At 47.3% G+C, this 18,947-nt stretch overlaps 1 protein-coding gene across 1 annotated transcript in view; it reads left to right on the forward strand.

Annotated features, from left to right (window-relative positions):
* Tln2 (talin 2) overlaps nucleotides 1-18,947 on the forward strand; it is a 427,714-nt gene that overhangs the window by 309,264 nt on the left and 99,503 nt on the right. Inside the window, exons 27-32 of the mRNA XM_028864471.2 lie at nucleotides 1,151-1,279; nucleotides 2,559-2,661; nucleotides 9,611-9,819; nucleotides 10,878-10,997; nucleotides 12,602-12,799; nucleotides 13,877-14,016. Coding sequence (XP_028720304.1) covers nucleotides 1,151-1,279; nucleotides 2,559-2,661; nucleotides 9,611-9,819; nucleotides 10,878-10,997; nucleotides 12,602-12,799; nucleotides 13,877-14,016 — 899 coding nt within the window. The remainder of the gene's footprint in view (nucleotides 1-1,150; nucleotides 1,280-2,558; nucleotides 2,662-9,610; nucleotides 9,820-10,877; nucleotides 10,998-12,601; nucleotides 12,800-13,876; nucleotides 14,017-18,947) is intronic.

Here is an 18,947-nt window from a genome sequence, read left to right on the forward strand (position 1 = left end):
CTCATATTTACTGCTGCTTACACAGAGTGATAATTTGTAAGTGTTTAGAATACTGATAGGCAATATTACATATGCATAAAGTTTATTAATATGTGTTGGGGCCATGAAGTCCTGACTATTGGAGACCAGTGTTCTAGATGATCAAGAGATTTAAATAAGTAAAGCAAATAATTAGATGGGGGAGTTTATAAATCTTCAGTATGGAAGGATGATGATGTACGGTATTGAAATGTATGAAAAGAAATTGCTGCGGGCTCTCTGTGGAGTCCTCCCTCAGTTTACTTGTTGCTACCTTGCTGTGTGTGTCCCGAACCTCTGTGCACACACCCCTGAGTACATCGCAAGCCTCTGTCTATGCACATGCTGTGCTGTGTCCCGAACCTCTGTGCACACACCCCTGAGTACATCGCAAGCCTCTGTCTATGTACATGCTGTGCTGTGTCCCGAACCTCTGTGCACACACCCCTGCGTACATCGCAAGCCTCTGTCTATGTACATGCTGTGCTGTGTCCCGAACCTCTGTGCACACACCCCTGCGTACATCGCAAGCCTCTGTGTATGCACATGCTGTGCTGAGTCCCGAACCTCTGTGCACACACCCTGAGTACATCGCAAGCCTCTGTCTATGTACTTGCTTTGTGTGTCCCAAACCTCTCTGCACACACCCTGAGTACATCCCAAGCCTCTGTCTATGTACATGCTGTGCTGAGTCCCGAACCTCTGTGCACACACCCTGAGTACATCGCAAGCCTCTGTCTATGTACATGCTGTGTGTGTCCCGAACCTCTGTGCACACACCCCTGAGTACATCGCAAGCCTCTGTCTATGTACATGCTGTGCTGAGTCCTGTCACTGCAGCCCAGGCCCAGTGAATCCAAGATGCATCTTCTAGGTCTGAGTGTAAAGTAGCCTCCAGGAGGTTTTTAAGTGTCTGCAGTCCTAAGACACACCTAATTAATGACTTAGGAAAATATGGTTAAGGACCTGAGTGACGGAGGTTCTGTCCTCTCTGGGGAAATCCTTGCTACCCTTGCCTTCTCCTTGAGTCAGAGTTACCGGGAGTGTCTAGGAAAACGTTTCCTAGGTTGCGGAGTGTTAGAGACGGTTTCCCAAGCCTACTGTATGCACATATCCCCCTCTCTGTTGGCAGGCCCATGAAGCCTGTGGTCCCATGGAAATCGATTCTGCGCTAAACACAGTGCAGACTCTTAAGAATGAGCTGCAGGATGCCAAGATGGCCGCTGCAGAAAGTCAACTGAAGCCACTTCCAGGAGAAACGGTAGGACATTTGGGATGTGGGGTCTACCATCCTCTCTCTTCTCTCTCTCTCTCTTTGTCTTTGCCTGTCTCTCCCTTCCTTCCTTTTTTTTTAAACAGTATCTCACTGTGTAGCCCAGGTGACTCTGCAAACTCCAGGGAAGGACTGATACAGTGTAAATTGTACATTTACACCAGACAGTGGGTCGAGTAGAATGCAAAATAATGCATTATAATTTTTACTTATTTTTGTCCATTTGAGTGTGTGTGTGTGTGTGTGTGTGAATGTGTGCATGTGCATGCGTGTGTGTGTGTGTGTGTGTGTGTGTGTGTGTGTGTGTGTGTGTGTGTGTTAGAAGGGGTAGGGGTCATAGGGCAGTTTTCAGGAGTACTTTCCTTCTACTGTTTGGGTCCCAGGTATTAGACTCAGGTCATCAGGCAGGCTTAGTGGCAAGCACCTTTACCCTCTGGCTGAGTCATCCCTCAGGCCCACCTTGTTGTTTTTAGAGAAAGCACTTGTCAGAGGCGAGAGCGCAGGGGTTGTCCATACTGTGTTCTGTCATTGGCTATGATGGACCAGACTCCATTTTCATCTGAAGGTATGGCCTTCATTGGGGAAGGTGTTGTATGTTTTAGACTGTATATGTTCTCTTATCTTTCTGTCCATCCTTGTACACCTATACATCTCCTCTAAACGGTGTCCTCATATGCTCATTAATTATCTGTACCCTAGTCCTTTACCAGTTTTGTTTTTTATTTGGTGAACAAAAGAAGCTGGCATGCTCTTCATGAGTGCCACACCCTCTGCTTTCTTCCCTAGTCTAGTTACCACTCCAGACCTCCATTTTTCTTGCCTATCTTTCGGTTTGAACTCCTTGAAGGATAATGACCAAACCGGCCTGTGTTAGTGGTCCCACAAGCCAGGAAGCTGGTGCGGTTGGATGTCTGCCTGCTTCCTGGCAAGGCATAATCACTTTCCACTGATGATTTCTTTTGGAGTTTCTAAAGGCATCATGCTAATAGCTACAGCCTGCTAAGGAGCTGCCTCCATTTCCTGAAGGCCTTCTTCGCTAGGTCCCTTCAGGAGTGGGGCTTAGCGAAGGCTCAGTAACTCACACGGTTTCACCTGCACCAACTCACTTAGTCCAAGCCAGGCCATTTTTCCCTGTACTGTCCAGCTGACTCAGGTGAGAAAGAGCTCAGGTTCAGGTTCCCATCTGCATCATTGTTCTTCTAAATCCTGCTAAGACCTCAGAGAATGTTTCTTTTCTAAGTTCTGCCTTCCTTGGGTTTTCTTACAGCTAGAGAAGTGTGCTCAGGACCTGGGAAGCACCTCTAAGGGAGTGGGCTCCTCCATGGCACAGCTCCTCACCTGCGCTGCTCAGGGCAACGAGCACTATACAGGTAGGACTCTCGGGGCCTTCGTGATGCCCGTGGCGGGGCTGCAGACCCGCTGGTCTGGAGAGGGAGGTTCACGGGTTGACAGTCAACTTGCCTCTTCCCCTCAGCTTCACGGCGCATCCATCAAGCACAGTCTTGTTGCTAAGCTCTTCCCAAGCGTAGTTGATACTTTTCTAGTGGTTGTGTTGAAAATACCTGACAAGTGTTCCAGTAGAGTAGCATTTATTTTTGACTCACAGTTTAAGGCAATGTAGTCCATCATGGCCGAGAAGTCATGTTGGCAGGAACATGAGGCTGCTGGTCACATGGCACACCCAGTCAGGAAGCAAAGAGAGGTGAATACAGCTTCTCAGCCGCTGCCTTCTATGTATTCAGAACAGGACCCCAGCCTATTCTAGTCCCTGCAATGATGATGGATCTTCTCCCCTCACTCAGTCTAACTCAAAACTCCCTCACAGACATGATTGACGATCTGCCTCCTCAGCCTGGGGATCTAGATCCTGTCAGCTTGACAAATGTTAACCATACAAGGATATAATGCAATGAAGTGATTCTCAAACTCCATATAGATCCCTTGTTAGACTCCGAGGGAGGTGGAGATAATTGTACACTTCTAGGACTATCTCTGACTCCAGAAATCCCACCAAAGTGTAAAAATGTAAAAGCTACAAAAAAAGAATATCAGCAAAGTCAGACGGAAGGCAGGTGAAGGGAATGGTTGAGCTGAATGAACAGTCCTCAGGGTCTCCAGGGGATGATGGAAGGAGGGCAACAAGCAAGAAGGAAGCTGAGTTGTGTTGCAGGACAGGCCACTAAGGGGACCTGAGCTTTTCCAATGCCAAGTGGCTGTCTCTGAAAGGCAGAAGAGTCCTTAGTTAGGAAGCTGTGAGTAAGAGGCCGTGTAACTAATGAAAGGGAAAAGCAGAGACCGCTGGCTGCAAGTCATGACATCTGTTTCCGGTTTACCTTTCAGGGTGTAGCCCTTAGTGTACAAGTGAGGATGCGGTAAGGCTGCAGTGTGCACCAAGGCTGCAGTGTGCACCAAGGCTGCAGTGCACACCAAGGCTGCAGTGTGCACCAAGGCTGCAGTGCACACCAAGGCTGCAGTGTGCACCAAGGCTGCAGTGCACACCAAGGCTGCAGTGTGCATGCTGCGGTCTGCACCAAGGCTGCAGTGTGCATGCTGCGGTCTGCACCAAGGCTGCAGTGCACACCAAGGCTGCAGTGTGCATGCTGCGGTCTGCACCAAGGCTGCAGTGTGCATGCTGCAGTCTGCACCAAGGCTGCAGTGCACACCAAGGCTGCAGTGTGCACCAAGGCTGCAGTGCACACCAAGGCTGCAGTGTGCATGCTGCAGTCTGCACCAAGGCTGCAATGAGCACCAAGGCTGCAGTGCGCGCCAACGCTGCAGTGAGCGCCAACGCTGCAGTGAGTGCCAACACTGCAGTGTACGCCAAGGCTGCATCCTCTCATGCTTGGAACTATTCTCTCGCCCTACCCCCATGTGCTTGCAGGCCTGGCTGGGGGTCTCTCTCTCTCTTGCAGCTGTTATAGATTAGGAAATGCCTGGCAGGAAGAAGCTGTCCTGAGCCTTGGGCTCCTCTCTGCACTTTTCATTCTTTCAAGATCTTGGCCCACTCTACCTTGATGCCTTCCTGTTGCCCAGCTGACTTCAGCCATATGTTTCCCAGTTTCTCTGTGAGAGGGTTGGTTTGCAGTGAGTTAATCTGCCATCCCTCCAAGCAAAATTAAAAATGCACATATTTATTACTTGAAAAATAAAAGAGCAAGGCAGGAATCAAAATTATATAGTATAACACAGTATGTGCAGTAATAAAAATATACAATTCTGTCCTAATCAGAAATAAGGGAAATTTTCAGAGGAGACCAGGGTGTTGAAGATCACTGGGGACATTTTAAAGGGCTCCAGGAGAAGGAGAAATGTAAGTATGAATTCTTACAAACTCGAAGACAGGAGAGAAGTTTACATTTTAGAAACTCCTACACGATCCCAGAAGTTTGGCAGATTCTGTGTTGATGGTGAAATGTGTGCTTCGAGGAGGGGAGACTGCTGGAACCCTCAAAGTTACGTCATCTGGGACAGACAACATGCAGAATGGCAGGCAGCCTCCTTGGTTGGCCTAGATAGCAAGCCATTCCGCGTCGGCAGGCATTGAGAAGGTGGTGTTGAAATGGGTGCTGTGTGTGTGAGGTCTCAAAGGTGAGAGAGAAGGCTAAGTCAAGGAACTGAGAAGCTTCTAGTAAAAGGCAAGCAAAGAAGACACAGCCAGAAAGCTGAGCCAAGGTGCAGACACCAAGGGGCCTCGTAGGCAACATGAACAGCTTGGAGTTTCACCAAAAGCCATGTGAAACCATTGGAGGGTTTTAGCTGTGGAGACAGATGACAGTGTCCTCTGGGTGACCCTTCCTCCTACGTGTGGAATAGACTGGAGAGAAACAACAGAAAGAAGGAAGACCAACAACCAGAATGTTGAATTCATTTAGACAAGAGGTGGTGATCTTCTGTGGTAACTAGCTTTATGTCACTAAAATAAAACACCCGAGGTAATTAACGTCTATAGAGGAAGAGTTCATTGTGGCTCATGGTGGCTCTAGTCCATAATTATTTCAGTGTTGGCGATGCAGTATATAAAGGCAGGAGCATGTAATAAAACAAAACCATTCACCCTGAGGCCAGAAAGCAAAAGAACGAGAAGGAAGGCGCAGAGAGTGTATGCCATAACCACCTTCAAGAGCACATGGCCAGTGTCCTGAAGTCCTCCCACTAGGCCATGTATCTTAAAGCTACTAGCATCACCTTGGGGACCAAGTCTTTAACACATGGACCTTTGATGTTTGAACACTCAAGATCTAGAGTATGGCAGTGATGCATCCAAGGGATAGATTAAAGCAAGCTGACACTGCTTGATGATTGGTTAGAATGTGGCAGACATGGAGATAAGGAAGAAAACATTGAGAATTCTTAGGCCTGGCAGCTAACTCAAGAGTTCCATGAGCTGCTAGGGTACGACTGCAAGATTGATAGGGTGGAGAGTTGAAGTTCAAGGATGCAGTTCTAACTTCAGATGGACTTGGCTTAAAGTCCTTGGTGGGTATACAAATAGAGATGAGATAGGCAGCTTGCTCTCTGGCTCTCTTAGGAGAGGAGGCTTGGCTGGAAATAGAAATTTTGCAATTATTAGTTTAGTCATGGTCATTGAAACCTTCACTGTGGAAAAGTTTGCCTGGAGTGAGTAGCCGATTGGGAAAAGGTTAGCTAGTGAAAGATGATGCTGAATGATAGAAATAGGAGCCACAGCCATGGGTAAGAGATGGTGTGTCTCTGGAGACAAAGAGTTGCTGCTCCTCAGAGAGTCACGTAGGGCCATGGAGAAGCTTCCATTCGCTTTAGGAGTAAGGAGGTCCTTGCCCATCTGGGTGGAGGCAGTTTCAGCAGAGTTGAAGAGTGTGGGAAGCAAGGGAAGAGAGAACCAGGGTGGACAGTTCCTCTCTGAGTCTAGCTCCCTCCCCCATACTTGAGGCCTGTGGAATGTTCAGCGGCTACGCATTAACTATTAGTGGGCTGTACCTGAATGCAACTAGGTTTTCCTTTGGCCAGTTAAATAGCCCAAATATATTTCTAAACCATTTAACACAGCAACGTACAACCTTTTGCAAGTACTTCAAAACAGATTAAAGATTTACACCATTCCTAAATTCATCTTGGAGCCTTGCATTGTGGTCCAGCGCTAGTTTGACATGCAATATGTGTGAATTCTGAAAATAACAAACATTCTGAGAGCTGGGTATGGTAGCATGTGCCTAGAGACAGGAGGATCAGGAGTTCAAAGCTACCTTGGGTGACATGAGACCCTCTTTCAAAAACAACTTCATAGAATGCCGATATGTTTGATATCTCTTGCTGTCCTGAAACTCTGCTATCGAGTATAATTGAAGATCCAGATGTGAAAGAAACTGTGTTCTCCAAGGATTACATCTGTTAGAACAGATGTGTGTTTTATAGTTTGCCCCTGTTGAGTTATAGATCTTCATGTACACTTGACCAGAAAAGCAATTATGGGGTAGTAGGGTCATGATGAGGAGGAAGGGACAGTGCTGATTTTGGTCACATGACCCTATGGGGATTCCCCATGGACCTTCAATGTTCAATGAACTCTCTGGTGGCCTTGTTTCCTCCTTCTGATGATGTGACTTCCTCTATCTACCTGGGAAACCTGGTTCCTCCAAAGAGGAGCCTTTGTTTTGCCTTGAGGTTTCACAGTGAGTCCTCAATAGAGGATCCATGGCAAGGACAGGGGTAGGGTTTTAGAGCCTGGCTTTCCAGTTTCTGCCTTCCAGAAATCACCTGAAGGGCCAGTAGGGTGGCTCAGCAGTTAGAAATGCTTGCTGCCAAGCCTGATCATCCGAGTTCAATTCCTGGAACCCTCACGGAAGAAGAAGAAACTGACCCCCACAAGTTGCCTTCTGACCTCCACATGCATGCCATGATGATATACCTGCCTACACAAACACACACACACACACACACACACACACACACACACACACAAACTATACCTACACCTACACAGCCATGTTCACTCACAAAAAAATAAGTCAATAAAACATAATCTTAAAAATTTTATATCATGCTAATCTATAAAACATTTTCCATTCAGTAGCTTTACATAACGTATCTTTTCTAATTGTATTATAAATGTTTCATTTTTTAAAGTTCTCACAGAATTTGAATAGAAGTGGATTTAAGAATCCAAATAATAAAAGGGCACCAGCAATAGGAGGTGTCTTAAAAAGAATCACAGCCTAGAATCTTCAACAGTCAATTCTCAGCCATTCCTGAAACTTGTGGGAAGCTATGGCCTGTGAGAGAGACAGCAGTCTAGACACACAGACACTTGGCAGGGAAGACAGTGAGATGAGGGCCTGACCACATCTGGAGTTCTTCTGAGCGATGACATCCTTCAACACTGAGCCAAAAGCTGAAACATAAAATGTTTCTCCCCTTGGCCTTAGCTTTATTTACCTTTGTGTTTTCTATTCTGGACTTCTCTAGTGCCTGCACACACACAAACATACCTATGACACATCGCACACACACATATTACAAACACACCCATCACACACACACACACACACACACACACACACACACACACACACACACACACCACAAAAAGAAGGAAGTCCTGAGTTTGATGCCCTTCCTTTCCACGGGCTCCTGACCAACAGCAGATTGGCAGTACTGTGACCTGCCATGGTTAGGTCGCAGCACTCCCATCCCAGCTGTGTGACACACAGACCATTCATAGATGAGTGAGTCTGCAGCTGCAGATGTGGCTAGGTTTTGGGGGTCTGGGGCTTTTCTTCTTATGGAGCCTCACGGATGCCATAGGGAAGATCGCTGACTGTGTCTGTGATGACTTGAGGAACAGCTCTGTAGAAAGCTATACCCCAGACTGAAAGAAGCAGTTTCCATGCACAGCCCCTGTGTTCCAGCAAGAGGCCCTCACACCTCACTGTTCCAAAGAACACACTAAAGAGTGTGTGCAGGAAGCTAGGAACCTCAGATCCAGCTCCGGTGCTGCCTAGGAAGTGTCCTGTAGTCGGGACATTATCACTGCTAGGCCTTATGGGAAACGATTTCTTGAGATAAGCTCCAGGGTAGATCAGATTCTTTTGTTTGTAGGAGAAAGGTTCCTCCATGCTCCATCCTCTCTTTGGTGGTCTCAGGACCAGTGGCCTCACAGTTAGACATATGTTTATTCTGCATGAGGTGATGCTGACTCCTTAGAGGACTGGTTTATACTCATCACTCCCTAGGCCTGTTATCTACATCAAAATGTATTTAAAGATAGACACTTACCAAGAGGATATCCAGTAGCCATTCAATGTACTTGTTTAAGTATCCTCAACATCATCCCCATACTAGTTAGTTTTAACTGTCAGCTTGACACAGCCTAAAATTATCTGGAAAGGGAATCTTTAAAGGAAATTAAGATTTATTTTTTTATGTGTATGAGTTTTGCCTGCATGAATGTATGTATGTGTACCATGTGCATGGCTGGTGCCTCAGAGGTCAGAAGAGGATCTCAGGTCCCTTGAAACTGGACTATTGACAGTTGTGAGCGGGGTGGGTTCTGGGAACCACACTTAGGACCTCTGCAAGAGCAACAAGTATTCTTAACTGCTGAACCATCTCTCTAGCCCCATGGAAAGAGAAGCTTAGTGAGCAGTCATCTAGTTCAGGTGGCTTGTGGGCATGTCTATGTGTGAGGTCTTGATTGCTGGGCCCTCTAACATCAGTGAGCAAATTGTTGGCAGCATCATTCCCTAGGCAGGGGTTCTGAACCGTGTAAAGGAAATGAAAACACAGGCGAGGAGCAACCATGCCTTGATTCTCTTTCTCTGCTTTCGCCTGGGGATGTGGTGGTCTGAGTTCCTGTTTTCCCTTCCTGCAGGAGTGGACTACAACCTGGAATTATAAGCCAAGCAAACCTTTTTCTCCCCTACATTGCTTCTTGCCAGGTTATTTGTCATAGCAACAAAAATAAAACTTGGATGATTATTCCTTCCAGGTGTGAAGGTTAAAATACAGTTGAGTTGCAGCTACAGACCCCTGAAATTCAAACTCTGACAGTACCTACTAGTTAAGATACTAGGGCAATGGCAAAAACATTCTGGAAACCTGCTGTGTACATTTTCTAAAGCTACATTAGCCCTCTGTGACTCAGTCATTCAAATCCTGGATTTTTTTTTTCAAGATATGTGGTTCCACATGTTCACCTGAGTGCACACATAAGACTTTTCTTGCGAGTTTTATCACAGCAATTCACATTTGTCAAAAATTAATCTGGACCCCAGGACTACTGTAGAGGAGAAATGTAACTTCTGACGGAATTTAGTAGAAACTCTGACAGGCTTTCCTCCGCAGGAGTGGCAGCTAGAGAAACAGCCCAAGCTCTGAAAACATTGGCCCAGGCTGCCCGGGGAGTGGCTGCATCCACAAATGACCCCGAGGCTGCTCATGCCATGTTAGATTCTGCTCGAGATGTGATGGAGGGATCGGCCATGCTCATCCAAGAAGCCAAGCAGGCCTTAATTGCACCTGGAGATACAGAAAGTCAGCAGAGGCTAGCCCAGGTGAGCCTGGGCACTGGGAACCATGGTCATTGGGGTTGTGATTTCTGGACACATTTTCCTGACAGAAATGCTTGGGACTCAAGTATTTTCAGATCCTTCCAACGTGTGTGGTAACAAAACTGACCATACGTGATACTCACTATTATGTCTTACCTAGTATTTCCCACATTAATCTACTTAATTCATGGTCAACAATGACATGGGGCCTTGGTACTCTAGACATAGCATGCTTGCCTGGGGCTTATGTCTGCTTTGCTGAACTCCTCTTCCTGGTAAAGTATGGTCCTGCTACCCAAAGGTTCTCAACAGGCTCCCTTAATCTCTTCTGATGATTCTTCAACTCCCCATTGAAGCCAGCTGGCTAGGGACAACCTGTTCCCATGTTCTTGACATGAGACTGGGAAGATAGATGTTTTAGAATTAAATAGAATGTTGCTGCCCACTCCCCGGCTTCCCTTTTAACTGAGACAACCAGAGTGTGTAAGCAGGGACCCATCTCAGTATTCCTGAAAGGCAGCATGCCGACATCTTCACCAGGTTGGGCTGAATGTGTGGGAGCACCCTCTTTGCCTATTGTGAAAGTGGGGTGTTTTGAGGTGTGTGAACACCAGAGCTTCACTGAGAAGAATCAATCACAGGTTTAGATATGCTCCAAAGAACCTAAGTATAGCTTCAGATTTGGGGACCTCAGCAGGACTCCAGATAAGGGAGGCATTTCTGTTTCATTTAAGAGAAGGTACCTATGCTTTAGGGCCTGGCCTCATATTGGGGAATTCTGTGTTTGGATTCCAGAGCTGCGGCTCATCCTGGCTCTGGGGAGCAGATGGCATATGCAGCATTAAAGGCTGTTACTCCCAACACCAGAGTAGCAGAGACCAGAGACCTGGCCAAGGTGATTTCATTTAGTTAACAGTGTTGGGTAGCTGCCGATGAATAATTGTTGCATGTTGATGTTAGCTCTGCATATTTTCTCTGCTCTTTCTCAACAAATGTGCAAACGCATTTGTGCCGGAAGCGGCTTTCTTAAGGTGTTTCCCTCCCTCCCTCTGTGTGTCCAGGTGGCCAAAGCTGTGTCTCACTCCTTGAATAACTGCGTGAATTGCCTCCCTGGCCAGAAGGATGTGGATGTGGCCTTGAAGAGCATCGGGGAGTCCAGCAAGAAGCTGCTTGTAGATTCGGTGAGGTCCTTGTCTGGGTAAGGGGTACCTGACAGCTGTCCACCCAACGAGGGAGCATGGCTTTCCCCCTCCCTGGATCTCTGAGCATCTTTCTCTTAAGAGCCCTAATTTTCTGCCGTTTTCTATTTCCTTTCTGGTCAACATACATCCCAAGGGAGGAATTGTCAGGGAAGAGTTTGTACTAGTGTGAGTGCACATGTATTTGCAGCTGCATGCATGCATCTGTGTGCACATGCCTCTGGAGACCAGAGGACAGCTTCAGGTGTCGTGCCTTGGGTGCCTTCCACTTTTTGTTTGAAGCAGGATCTCTCAGTGGCCAGGCTAGCTGGTCCGTGAGCTTCCCATCCCACCACCACAGGGGTTACATGTGTACACCACCACTCCCCAACATTTATGTGAGTGAATCGAGCTCCAGTCTTCACGCTGGTAAGGCAACCCCTTTACCAATGGAACCATCTCCCTAACCCCCAGGGTGGAGCTTTTCACGTTGACTGCTCTTGAGTCATTGTAGTGGGACAGAAAAGAGGCTATGATCGTCTAGATCTTTATCAGGGCATGACAGATGGTGACAGACAGTCCAAGGACAGAGGGGGACCTACTCAGGACTAAGTAAGAAAGAAGGCTTCCTAAAGGTTTTTTCCTTGGGGCCCTCTCCTAGCCCATGCTGAAGGAAGCATGGAGAGCATTTGTCTGTTTCTTCTGGTCACAGATGTCCAGCAGCGCATGCGGGTGCTTAGTAGAGTCTGTGACCTTGATGACTGTAATTCCACAAATGATACTGTACTGGTGTGTGCCTCCCGCTTTTAAGTTATTTGCAAGGGCCACTAATAAAAACAAAATTGGCAGTTATTTGTTAAGAAGAATGTGATTTGAAGTTGGCTATCATCAACCTCTTAGTTCTAAAAAGCTTAAACTGAGAGTTTCCACCAGGAGAGACACAAAGGAGGGTGGAGACCGGAGTCCGGAGTTGAGTTGCTTGGGCATGAATCCTGGCCCTGCCATTTCAGTGGGTGTCTGTGACTAGAGAATAGCTGCTTTCACCATATTTAGCTCTTTAGTGTCTGCAAAGTAGACGTTCCATAAAAGTGGTTGGATGGGTGGTGGTGTGGGTGGAGTGGATGTGGATGGATGGATGGATATGTGTTGAAGGCTCTGGAGAGAAAGTAGTAAACTGAACATGGCCAGCAGACTTGACCAGGCCATGAGATGAGGGGGATGAGGAGAGAAGAAGTTGAAGAGAATAAGTAGGTCAAAGGAGACTGAGGAGGGCGCAGAAAGAGGAAGAGAGAGAGAATGAAGAGAGTGCATGGCTGAAATGGCGGGGTTATGTGGGCATGAGAAGCAGGGTGAGGGGAGCCTGTGAGCTGGAGTTGAGGGTAAAGGGTAGGGTGAGAAGAGCCACAGGACTTGTTATGCTGAGCCTGGAGACCAGTGTGCTCTTCGGTATGCTGATAGGCACCACAGATTGTTTCTTTTGGACCTGCCATCTTCTAGTTGGATGACTCAGAAGCACATCCCTGGGCAGTCCCTGTTCCATCCACAATACCTTTGCCCCTCTGACGCAAAGTAAAACTTCCCATGACATGTGTCTTCTGTCCTGACAGCTACCTCCCAGCACAAAGCCTTTCCAGGAAGCCCAGAGTGAGCTGAACCAGGCTGCTGCTGATCTGAACCAGTCTGCTGGGGAGGTCGTCCACGCCACGAGGGGCCAGAGTGGAGAGCTGGCGGCCGCTTCTGGAAAGTTCAGTGATGACTTCGATGAGTTCCTGGATGCTGGCATTGAGATGGCTGGCCAGGCACAGGTAGGTGGGAAGGTGGCTTCACGTTGCTCACCTGAGCCTCCTCGCTCTGGTAGACCCCCCAGCTGAGGGCAGCTAGGTGAGTGGGAAGCAGGATCCTGTAAACAAGCTACAGCATCTTCCTTGACTGCCTTGGAAAGTCTGTGACCTCACAGGCTTGGCATGCACAGCCGTGCTGGGGATGATTCTGACTTTTCCCACACTCCACCAGCAACAGAGCCTATATCATTTTACTTGCATTGGGGGGGAGGGGGGCGGGCAGGTAGAGGGTAGGAAGGGAGAGAATTTGTATCAGAGATGAAGTGGAAAAATGCACAAACATGAACACACATATGTGTGTATTTGTAGTTTGGTAGATTTGTTTGAATGGATTATATCTGGTACTTTCAGGTGGTTAAAAATGACCTCATTCGGACAGAGAGATGAGCCACTTATTTATAGCTAGGGAACATGACTGGTCTGGCATCAGATAGCAGGGCTGGTTTTTTTGTTAATTTGTTTTGCTTTGCTTTTTTTTTTTTTTTTTTTTTTTTTTTTTTTTTTTTTTTTTTTTGAGGTTTTGTGAGCTCCCTAAAAAGATACCCAGGGTATTTCCTGCTACATTTTCTACAGAAGGTAATTTGTCAGTTAGCAAGCTGAGTGAGAAGCGTGTTCTTCACCAGTCGGATCCTTCTGGGATGCTGTCGGCTCTGCATATCTACATAGTGCTGGGCGTTTGTGCCAGGCTGGGATGTACAAGATGCTTGACAACTCCAGCATTGTTGAGCAAGATGCTCAAATCATTGCCCAGTCTGTGCCCTGGTGCGGCTCTCATTCTCTCCTCCCAGTCCCTCGATACTCCCAGATAACGAGAAAGCAGAACTCCTGGCTGGCCCATTTGGACATGGATTTCCTTCTCTGCCACGTGCGTCTTGCTCTGAGCATCTGCTCCGGGACGAGCAGACTCTGGTTGCACATCTGCAGACCGACTGCTCGGGTGTCGTCTGTGCCTCCACCTTGGGAGTTGTTCCTAGCTCACTGAGAGCTTCCTGGGAAGCTGTAGTCGGTCCCAACTGACTCTGTTTCCTTTTGACTCTCCAGACGAAAGAAGATCAGATGCAAGTGATAGGGAACCTTAAGAATATCTCTATGGCATCCAGCAAGCTGCTCTTAGCTGCCAAGTCTCTCTCTGTAGATCCTGGAGCTCCCAACGCAAAAAATCTTCTGGCTGCAGCTGCAAGGTAAGAGTGTGGTGAGATGTGCTTTATGGATGTGTAAAGGGTTCTGTCACATTTGAAGGGTGTGCTCAGCGTCCTGCCACTTTGGCTGAGCAAAGAATTGCTGCTATCCTTGTCCAAGGTAGAGTAAATTGATGGAAATTCTGGCTTTCTGTAAAATTAACTCATTCCTGTATTTTGGGCCCACTAAGAATGTCTTCCATCTTCCCAGATGGCCTCTTTGATTCTTACTTAGGCTGCACTGACTTGTAAACATGATAGTTTAAGTAGTTTTTTTTTTCTTTCATATTCATGTTCATGTATAGTATGGTGTGTGTGCATGTCTGTGAATTCAGGTGTGTGATCACATATGTAAAATCCTGAAGTGGATGTTGGGAATCATCCTTGAACATACTCTGTCGATCTTCCACCTTATTTATCGAGCAGGGTGTCTTAGTCAAACCCAGAGTTTGCTGATAGGGCTAGTGGTCTCACTAGCCAACCCTGTCTCCATCTGCCAAGGTTAGAATTACATGTGGGCCACCACGTTCAGTCAGCACTTTACGTAAGTTCTAGGAATGTGAACACTGGTCCTCATGATTGCTGTGCAATCATTTGAACTCCCTGACCCCTAAGTAGATTGTTTAAAGCAGCATTATGTTGTTCAGATTTTGTAAGAAATAATGTGCTCACTGGGATAGACATCGGGACGTACTTAGATACAGTGCTCAAGCCATTCTGTCGACGCTGGGCATGTACTACACACTGGCATCCATGTTGGAGTAGATTTTCTGTGTTCTACCCATCACTTGCAGGAGGGCTGTGGTTTAGGGTCAGGGGGTGACAATGGATGTACACTGTTACTGACCTGAATTAAAATGTGAAGCCAAGTTTGGGGTGATTTCAGTACCCTTCCCTCCACTCACTCCTTGTACTCACTTTAGGGATGTAGTACGGTTTCTGCTGCCCAGCCACCACTGTGACACTTTGAGCTCAGTGAGTAGGATTGACTGCCGGTGTGTGTGGTCCTGGGCTGCTGGGATGGCCCAGGACCGTCTCACACAAGCGGTCTCAGGTTCATTGTCCCACACTGCAAGCAAAGGCTGTGTTGTGACTCTTTGGTGTTACCTAGATCCTCAGCATCGTTTCACATTATGTATAACAACACTGGGGGTGGGGACTGAGAGGTGACTGGGGACAGAGAATAAGGGGAAACCTTTTCAAAATGTGCACATTTGTGATAAGCTTCAATTCTGCTTGAACTTTATTCATTTAGGTTTGTGAGCTTACTTACCTATTTATTTTGAGACGGGGTCTCTCTGTGTAGCCCTGAATGTCGAGGAACTCCCTATGTAGACTACCCTGGCCTACAACTCCCGGAAATCTGCTTGCCTCTGCCTCCCCACTGTTAGGAACAAAGGCATGCACTGGACTGGCATTTGATTTTTAACTTGGGTTTTGTTTGGGTTTTTTTTGTTGTTGTTGTTGTTTTATTTTGTTGTTGTTCCTGTCTTTAAGCTGTCTGAGTTCAAAAACCTAAATTCTAATCCAAGGTGCTTTAATGGTCTACCTGCCCGGTCAGGTATTCAGGTGGGTCAACCTGCCCAAGCTTTGCTGCCTGTAAAGTGGGGTGTAAGGCCAGCTGCCTTCAGCAGTTTTTAGTGTTTATGGTGCTAATAGTGGCATCCTGTCTCTCCTTCCGTGTTGACCTGAGCGAATGTTTGAAATTTGTGTTTGCCTTTTTTTGTGGAGGGATAGACAATTCTCTAGCAAGCCTTCGGGTTTACTCACTTAACTTCTGCCTTATCCTTTGTCTTTCTGCTATGACAACATGTCTGACAAGAACAACCTAAGGAAATAAGGTCTTATTTTTGCTCAGAGCTTGAGGGTCCAGTCCGCCCGGGCAGGGAAGTCTTGGCGGCAAGGCTTTGAGGCAGCTGTTCACATTGCCTCTGTCCTCAGGAAGGAGAGCAGTGAGCACTGGTGCTCAGGCCCCCCGCCCATGGAATGGTGCCACCCACAGTTAGGGTGGGCCTTCTCGCCTCTGTTAACACAATCCAGAATCTTCCTCACAGGCACGGGTAGTGATTTGTCTCCTGGGCGATTCTAGAGCCTGTCAAGGTGACAGTCAGTACGAACGATGGGAGCCGCAGGAACATTTAGTGGCAGACAGTAGCCAGCGCCACAGGGGACTGCAAAGTTTTCCTCTCACCAGCCCGCCCCAGTCTGTATTTCACTTGTCATTGCTCTAGTAAAACACATACCCTCCTTGGACAGTGGGGGCGCGCACAGGGTGGGCATCTGTTCTATTCAGTCCCCCCTCCTTGAAAGGCTTCTTTTTTTTTTTCCCCCTTACATTTTTTTCCTGCCAAGAGCCTTTGGGAAAGACAGCTGATGTTTCCAGGTGTCTGAACTCCAATGTTTTTTATTATCTTCATTTTTTTGCATCATTTCCAAATTGTAGTTTCCAGCTTTAATGAGCTGTTCACTCTCTTGAACTATGGGAAGAAGGGGAGAATATAAATTGGCTTTTTAAAAGCTAACTATAGAAGGCCACATAGACCAGAAAAGAATTATGGCTCCAGGTATCCACAGGCCCCCTGGTGGTAGCACTTGAGAACAGGAGCCCAGATGGAAAATCTCAGCCTGTGACCCAGCTTCCAGGCTGACAGTAAACACGGAACTTGAAGGTTTTTCTTTGGTTTTGTTTATTTTGTTGTTTTTGTTTTGTTTTATTTTGTTTATTTATTTATTTATTTATTTTTTGAGACAGGGTGTCCCTGTGTAACAGTTCTGGCTGTCCTGGAACTCACTCTGTAGACCAGGCTGGCCTCGAATTTGCAGAGGCACCTGCCTCTGTCTCCTGAGTGCTGGGGCGTAAGGCCTGGGCCACCACCACCTGGGGAGACTGAGGATTTTAAAGCCAAGAAGGTACTCAAAACATCTCACATGGAAGTAGTGGTGTGGAATAGACGTGATGCCATGATCCTGGTACCTCCTTTGTGATTTCTTGGTGTGTTTTGGCTCCTTCTGCTCCTGGTTCTTCAGCAGGTACTCCAGCCATATCCAGGGCAAGCTCCCGTGGAGACACAAGCTTCATCTGATTAGGGGATCATCTGTCCATGCTTGTTTCGTAGGTTCTTCGTAGATATGTATATAAAGGGTCTGAAGGGGCCAAGGCCAGAGCTGGGTGCTGGGTGCTGGGTACTGGGTACTGGGTGCTGGGTACTGGATGTTAGGTGCACACACACATAGGCTCATATGAGTACATAGGAGACTGAGCAACAGAGTCCTCTTTCTTCAGGTCCACAGTCCTGTCCATTCTGGCAACAGCCCAGTCCTGTTTGTCCCTCTGTGCATGGTCCTAGCTTGCCTGTCCTGTGGCTGTCAACTTTGCTATATATACCCCTTGTTCTTTGGGGCTCTGTGATCCTTCGTGCTCTGGGCACCGAAGTTGCTTTTGAAGAAAATACTGAGGTTATCTTTCCTCACCTCTGAACTCTGCCTCAGCACCTCGGGGGGGCTTGATGATGGGCCTTTGGTTTATGGCACCTGTGGGGAAGGAGTGGGATTCTGTCTTGTGCCCGTCTTGGTCATCTTCCTGTGTGACTGGCCAAGCTCTGGCTCATCTCTGCCAAGTCAGGCCAATTCATTCCTCTGTCGACCAATTGATCTGACCTCTCCCCACCCAGGAGCTGGGGTCTTGGTCTGACACTCCTTGAACTTGGGCCTGGAATGGAAACCCAGTCTACAGCTGCAGGAAGGTCTCAACTCATTCCCTCTGAGCACTGTCCACACGGGTCGGTGTCAACATGGATCACCCTTGCCACAGGAACAGCTGGCTGGCTGTTGTCCCGTCTTCTGAGGGTCTTCCCTGGGAAACAGAAGCTCCTTGTGTCCCCTTGGGTCCTGATAGACAGGCTTTTTTTTCCCCCACTTCCAGAGACTGTGACAAAGGATGAACAAGCAAGCTGCGCGAAGGGAGGGTGGCCTGTACCCAATAACAAAGAAAAATATAAATGGCAGCTTTCCTTTTTTTGTTGGTCTCGGCCTTCCTCCAGTCCAGGCTCTAACGCAGCATAGACTCTTTTGGCAGCATCCTTAACCCTCATTCACACCTTCGCTTGTGCGGAGTCCCAGCCCAGGACCGGGGCTGATTTTTTTCCATGCTTTGATCTGCTTGTCGGCCGTTTTTCCTGTCCTGCCCCCGGTCATGTCTGTCTCGATGTCTTACCTTTGTCCTCTTGCTTCTCAGCCAGATTGCCAGCACCTTGCTGGCCTAGGGAGGGTTAAACTCCATTTGTTTTTAAGTCTCCAAGCCTTGGGCAGAATATGGCCCAGAGGCCGCTTACAGAGAAGCTGACTGCCTCTCTCCCCGACTCCTTGCAGAAGAGACTAGTCGTGTTTTGTTTCCCCTCCAAGTTCCGTAACAGGTGACTTTTTTACCTTGTGATGATTCCAGCACTACATAATAAGACTCTGTCTCAATGAAGTAGAAAAGAAAAAATTCCAGCCAGATCTGCCAAATTTGAGTCAGTTCAGTGTCTCTGGAACTAAGTAATTTTACTTTAGAACCCCCTGTTAGTCTCCGAGGTTGCAGATCTCCATTCTTTAAATATACCTAGATAAAAGACAAAGCATAGGCTGGGTGTGCTGGTGCACGCCTTTCAGGAGGAAGAGGCAAGAGATCCAGGCCAGTCTAGTCTCCAGAGTAAGTTCCCAGATAGCCAGGCTCTTAAATAGAGAAACCTTGACTGAAAAAAAAGGATAGATAGATAGATAGATAGATAGATAGATAGATAGATAGATAGATAGATAGATACACAGACAGACAGACAGGGACAAGAAAACACAATCTGTAGACTAGGAAATATGACTGTTTAACCTATTTTTGTTGTGTATGTGTTTGTGTGTGCATATACTTATGTATGTGCATGTGGAGACCAGTGGTAAAC

This window comes from Peromyscus leucopus, chromosome 7 (genome assembly GCF_004664715.2).
Source record: "Peromyscus leucopus breed LL Stock chromosome 7, UCI_PerLeu_2.1, whole genome shotgun sequence".
Lineage (NCBI taxonomy): Eukaryota > Metazoa > Chordata > Mammalia > Rodentia > Cricetidae > Peromyscus > Peromyscus leucopus.